Source organism: Psittacula echo, assembly GCF_963264785.1.
Source record: "Psittacula echo genome assembly, chromosome: 7".
Lineage (NCBI taxonomy): Eukaryota > Metazoa > Chordata > Aves > Psittaciformes > Psittacidae > Psittacula > Psittacula echo.
The window spans coordinates 24,470,386-24,476,496 of NC_137740.1; the positions used below are offsets into that span (position 1 = coordinate 24,470,386).

The window sequence follows — 6,111 nt, forward strand, 5'->3', positions numbered from 1 at the left end:
GCCTGGTGGGAAGGACTGAGGAGTTTGAATCAGTTTTGTACAAACTTGTCAAGGCTGAGCCTGCTGCTTAAACCAGAGGACACCCAGGGCTCTGGGAGAGCACCACTTCCAGTGTGTTGATTCTGAAAGCAGCGCGTGCTCAGGGGCATGCTTGTCCTGCTGGTGGTGTCTGTCTGTCCTTCAGTTTATCCTGCAGCTACAGGACAAAAGGGTGATTGAAGAGAACCTTGGGGCTCATGTCACCCTGGTGTTGGTTAAAACAGGGCCCGCAGGCTGTGGCAGCAGAATGGGTTTTCTGAGCAGGCAAGCGTGTGTAAGTGCTCTCTTTCTGGTTCCAGGACAATGCATCTTTTTGTGGTGTGTCTCTTCAGTGTCTGGGGTCTGGCTGCCCCTGAGCACTACATCGTGGAAGACATCTGCACTGCAAAGCCTCGCGACATCCCAGTGAACCCCATCTGCATCTATCGCAACCCTGAGAAGAAGCCCCAGGAGGGTGAGGGGCAAGAGCCAGGGAAGGGCAAGCTCCCAGAGTCTACTAACCCCAGGGTCTGGGAGCTGTCGAAGGCCAACTCACGCTTTGCTGTTGTCTTCTACAAGTACCTGGCTGACTCCAAGGACAATGGGGAAAACATCTTCATGTCACCCCTCAGCATTTCTACAGCCTTTGCCATGACCAAGCTCGGAGCCTGTGGCAGCACCCTCCAGCAGCTCATGGAGGTCAGTGGCATTACTTCAGCTTTTTTCTGTAGCTGTCACCAGGGACTGAAAGGCAGCAAATGTGATAGCGGCTGACTGCTGCCAAAGGGCTCTCTGGGTCAGCATGGCTTCCTGGCTTGGGAAGGCAGACCTTTATTTAAACAAGCCCCTGGGAAGGACATACACAGGCTGCTTGTCTCTGGACTGTCTTAGATCCCAGCTCTTTTCTCTGATTCTCTAAGTGGATCCCACATTCAGGATAGCTTTCCTGGGTTTGAGAGATTAATTTCATCTGGAGGAAAGGAAGCCCATTTGGGAGATGAGGGAAGGGAACGAGAACAGTTTGTTTCTTGCAGATTAGGCAAGGATGTAGCTGAGCAGGTAGCTAGGCCTCTTCTTCAAAAAGCAGGAAAAGCTGTAATGTCAAGTCCCATTGGGAAAGGCTCTTTTTCACATTTCCCTTCTCCCTTGGGACAAAAATAAGACACATGGGACACTCGCAGTCCACCTGGCTTCCAGGGCTTTGCCACCCTGTGGGAGCACAGGAGCATCAATTACTTCTTGAAAGCCTCCTTGTAGTAAGTGTAAGAGCAGTCTGAGCACTCACCCAGGGCTAAACAGCTTCTGTTTCCTTGTGTGGGGCAGTATTAGAGAAGCACAGTAAGGGCCTGAGCTCCCCAGGCAGGGGCTCCTAAACTCATAGAGGAGAACTCTTGTCCTGGACTGAAGTAATCTAAGTTCTGGCTCTTCCATGGGACCAGTTAACTCCTTGCCTGTCCAAGCACCCTTCTCACTATCAGACCTGCTCACTTGATAACTGCAGGTGCATTCTTCTGCCATGTGGGGCTTGGTACTGCCTGTACCTTCCGCATGGACAGGAGACTACAGCCCAGAAGGGCTGTTCTCCCTGCAACAGGATGTGAGAATCAAACTGCTCCCACTGCTGCTCTTCTTACAGATTCTGCCTCTGGAGTAGGTAACACTGGGGTCTCCTGCTGTTAGCCACACAGTCTGGGCAGAGCAGAGCAGTGAACCACATCTCCAAAATCGTCACTTATCCCTTCTCCTCTGGGCAGCCCTTCTCACTGGAAGGGGACCCTTCTCTCACAGAGCCACCCAGGATGCAGATCCCCCCTTTGCCCTACACAAGGGCCAGTAAGACCACCTTTGCCTCATAGGAAATGGTGCCAGAGATCCTGGATGTTTCGTGTGGAGCAACATGTTGTGGAATTTTCTGTGCCTTAAAGCCCCCGAGGTTGGATAATAGTAGACAAATCGTAACTCTCCTTCCAGCTGGCAGCTAGAAGCAGATAAGAAAAAATGCATTGTGCTGCAGAAACCTACCCTCAGAACAATTTCTACATATTCCCATTCCCAGCAAAAATAGGTAAGAGGTACCAAAATTACTCAACAGGCCATGAGAATTGCTCCTCCTGGGAAAAGCAGCCTTTGGCATCGTTACAGGAGCGTTTAGCACAAACCCTGTGACCTTCACTGATCTGAAGAGCTGCTTCCAGGCCCTAAGAGCACAATCCTCGTCTCATGTGAGGCTCTCTGGGGTGTGGTAGGGCATTTGTGAACACTGTGTATAAACTATGTTAATTTTAACAGCAGCAAGGGAAGCCTGGGGGTTCATATGTGAAACTAGAATCTGTTACTTGACAGGGGTCAGAATGCACAGAGGAAAGCATCACCAAGACCTTAGTGTGTGTTCTGCACAGCCACATGAAGGGTCTGGCTAAATCGTGCCCACACTTTAATAGGCACATATAAAATGAAGCATTTTCCACTGACAGCTGGGGCAATGAAAGTGGATGGGGAACAGAGGTAGAGAGAGAAGCAGATCCAGGCAGGTGCCCTGCCAATAGCTCTAGGGCTTGGACTTTATTGAGCAGGAGCCAGAGTCTTCTCTTGGGTAAGATGCTGGGTCAAAGACAGTCAGAAGCTGGGACCAGTCAAAAGCAGAGTATGGATGGAGAGCAAGGCAGCCAGAGTTAGAAAGAGGAGCAGTAGGACCTCCACATGCTGAACAGTGTTTAATTCTCCATTTTGGACTCTCCAAAACTAGGGCTTGGGCTGATGATGCATTGGTCTCATGTAGATTTGGGTTGCAAGTTAATCATGGGAGTGTGAATCTCTGAGGGCCCGCAAATTTCTCGGCTCCATGATTTCGGCTATTGAGCAGCAGGCAAAGGCTGCATCACCACTTGCTGTGGGGCCCAGGAGCTATGTGAATGTAAGAGCCTGCTCATGGATTCCTTGTTGCTGTTTGGCTCCTCCAGGTCTTCCAGTTTGACACCATTTCAGAAAAGACATCTGATCAGGTCCACTTCTTCTTTGCCAAGCTGAACTGCCGGCTTTACAAGAAAGCCAACAAATCCTCAGAGCTGGTATCAGCCAACCGCCTCTTCGGGGAGAAATCTTTGGTCTTTAATGAGACTTACCAGAACATTAGTGAAATAGTTTATGGAGCGAAACTTTGGCCCTTGAACTTCAAAGTGAGTTTGAGCCACTTGGGATTTTCTTGTTTCCTTCCTTCCCACCATCCTGCTTTTGCTGCATCCCTATCTTTTGCCCACAGGAAGTGCCCTGCTCTACGTGTGAAGGCAGGAGGGAGTATGGGATGCAGCTCCTCCTGTCCCAGTCACTTCTCACAGACTAACCACAGTCACTTCCCCACTCTTTACCCCAAAACACTGCAGCACTACACTGGGAGCAATGTCCTCCCTGAGCACATACCCGGTTAATCTGTCTCTTGCAGAAGAGATCCAAAGAGGTGTTTAAAACCCTTGACTCACTTAACCTTTCTTGGTCTCTTCCTTCAGGAGAAGCCAGAACTTTCCAGGAAGATCATTAATGAGTGGGTGGCTAATAAGACAGAGAAGCGCATTACAGAAGTGATCCCAGAAAGAGGTATTGATGATCTCACTGTCTTGGTCCTGGTCAACACCATTTATTTTAAGGTATGGCTAACAAAACTGGGGGAACAGCCTGTTTCCCAGGGGGAAAAGTGACGCTTATGTTTTTCCCTTCCACCTCCCTTTTAGGGGCACTGGAAGTCACAGTTCCCAGCTCCAAACACAAAACTGGATTTATTTCATAAAGCCAATGGTGAGACCTGCAAAGTCCCGATTATGTACCAAGAGTCCAAATTCCACTATGCATCCATCCACCAGGACAAAGTCCAGGTGCTGGAGCTGCCTTACAAAGGGGATGATATCACGATGGTGCTGGTCCTGCCCAATGCTGGGACACCATTGGTGGAGGTGGAGCGAGACCTGACATCAGAGAAGCTGCAGGACTGGGCAGGCTCCATGACAGAGGTGTCTCTCTCTGTCTACCTCCCTCGTTTCCGTGTCGAGGACAGTTTCAGTGTCAAGGAGAAGCTGAGAAAAATGGGGCTGGAAGATCTCTTCAGTCCAGAAAATGCCAGACTCCCAGGTCAGATGTGGAGATGGGGTGGTGCAGGGTGGAGGTGAGGGATTAACTGTTCCTCCACAGGTGGCAGGGCAGTAAGTACAGCAGCACACGAGGAACGAGAACAGGAAAGCATTTAGGTGTTGCTGCATTCAGTGATGCACTCTGTGGTCAAGACCCATCATGGACATACAGCCCTGCTCTGCACTAAGGACGTGGGAGCGAAGCAGTCAATGCAGTTGGTGGAGAGTGATTTTGTTTCAGGGCAGACATACCTTCTGCTTGAACACAGGCCATGAAGGGTGGAATTGTGTTCTCTCTTGAGCTGCTGTCTAAAAACATAGTTTTAACTTTCTCCATTTTGTATTTCAGGTATCATTGCAGAGGGCCGTACAGACTTGTATGTATCTGAGGCTTTCCACAAAGCCTTCCTCGAGGTAAGCCTTGTTTGGTCCTGGGGGTGTCTTTCTCCTTGTTTTTAAAAACATGAAGCATTAAAATGAAAAATAGCTCTGAACCCAAGCTGTTCACTTCCTCAGTGATCTGGGGCTGTGGGGAGAGGTGGAAGCGGGGAACACACCTTCTGTGGGAAGGAGGGTGAGCTCTCTACATACTACATAATGCCTGTATTTTAATCCCATTTTCTCTTTTGGTTGGTAGGTGAATGAAGAAGGCAGCGAGGCTTCAGCTGCCACAGCTGTCACCGTCTCTGGCCGTTCCTTCCCCATGAACAGAATAATCTTCAATGCCAACAGGCCCTTCCTCCTTTTCATCCGGGAAGCTGCCCTCAACACTATTATCTTCATGGGCAGAATATCTGATCCTTGCTCCTAAAGGGTCTGTCAGGGCCTTGCTTTTCCCTCCTCTGCCTCTGGAAAAGGGGCAGTAGGGTATTGCCAAAAGCCAGGGCTGCTCCTAGGGTGGTTGGTCTTACTGTTTGGTGCAAGCTGCAGGGAGGGACTGCACCCAGGTGGGCTGTTACTGCTCCTCCTCTCTGTGTCGAGGAGGGGGCTCACCTGCTCCATCCTTCATTCAAAGGGAAACAGCATTTTTTCCCGCACCAGTATTTTAGTGGCACTCAAGCCCAAGTCCAGCATTGCTGTCATTCTTATATTCAACCTTCCTCCCTTTCAGGCCTCAAACTGTAACTCTGATCCCCTGGTTCATTAAAAACCTATAGATCTGTACGTAACAAACTGATCTCTGAATGGACAGTTTTCACTAAGTCACTTCCTAGACTTATTTAAACTCTTTCAACAAATGGGCCCTTTTCCTGCTCTCTGCAGACCCAGCAGAACAACCCCACACTGCAGAGGTCAGTGGAAAAGCAGCAGCCAAATGGCACGTGCTGGCTGAGCCAGAAACATCAGCAGAGATGTTTCCACAGCTCTGCATGGAGCAGCTGGTAGGTGGAAGAGCTGCCAAACACCAAAGCCCTACTTGCCAACAGCTCTGGCACGTCCAACATCTCTGAGTACTGAGTAGTCACTAGTGAAACCCTTGCATAGCCAAAGCTTTGAATCTGTTTTTTGAGTATGAAGATTTAAACTAGCTCCACAGTAAAAGGTAACCTGTAGTAGGGGTGTCTGAAGCCTGACTAAGCCCAGGCAAGGTAACCAAGGTCTGTAACTCTGTTAAAAATCTGTTATTTCACCTGCAAGTTTATTCCTAGAGCTGAGGTGACCTGGTCTGCTGCCATGCCACGTGTGATCTGACCTCTGGTCCTTGAAAGGTGGCCATACTGCCACAGGACCTCTGACAGGACTGTCTTCAAAATGTAGAAGAATGGTGAGCTCCCCTCTAAGATTTCTGCGTTTAGGACAAGTGTTTAAAACAAAAAGGGCAGTGAAAGCACAGTCCTGTCCTGTTGTAAGTACATTAGAGAAGCGTGTGCAGACAGCTGTTAAAACACCAGTAGATGGCACTCCCCAGTGTGCAGTTTACTCCGGATTTTGTAGAACCAGTGAAGCATCTGCCTTTAGGAAGGCTTTCTCTCTG

At 49.4% G+C, this 6,111-nt stretch overlaps 1 protein-coding gene across 1 annotated transcript; it reads left to right on the forward strand.

Moving 5' to 3' along the window:
* Positions 1–232: 232 nt before the first annotated feature.
* On the forward strand, positions 233–5,634 carry SERPINC1 (serpin family C member 1). The gene is made up of 6 exons (XM_080623603.1): positions 233–717; positions 2,979–3,194; positions 3,522–3,659; positions 3,744–4,137; positions 4,486–4,550; positions 4,774–5,634. The coding sequence occupies exons 1-6, from the start codon at positions 343–345 to the stop codon at positions 4,945–4,947; spliced, it is 1,362 nt and encodes a 453-aa protein (XP_080479729.1). The 5' UTR covers positions 233–342; the 3' UTR covers positions 4,948–5,634.
* Positions 5,635–6,111: the final 477 nt, after the last annotated feature.

Coding starts and splice junctions, on each gene's coding strand:
- SERPINC1 (XM_080623603.1), top strand. CDS start 343: ATGCATCTTTTTGTGGTGTGTCTCTTCAGTGTCTGGGGTCTGGCTGCC. Junction 718..2,978: donor CCCTCCAGCAGCTCATGGAG/GTCAGTGGCATT, acceptor TGGCTCCTCCAG/GTCTTCCAGTTTGACACCAT. Junction 4,551..4,773: donor TCCACAAAGCCTTCCTCGAG/GTAAGCCTTGTT, acceptor TTTGGTTGGTAG/GTGAATGAAGAAGGCAGCGA.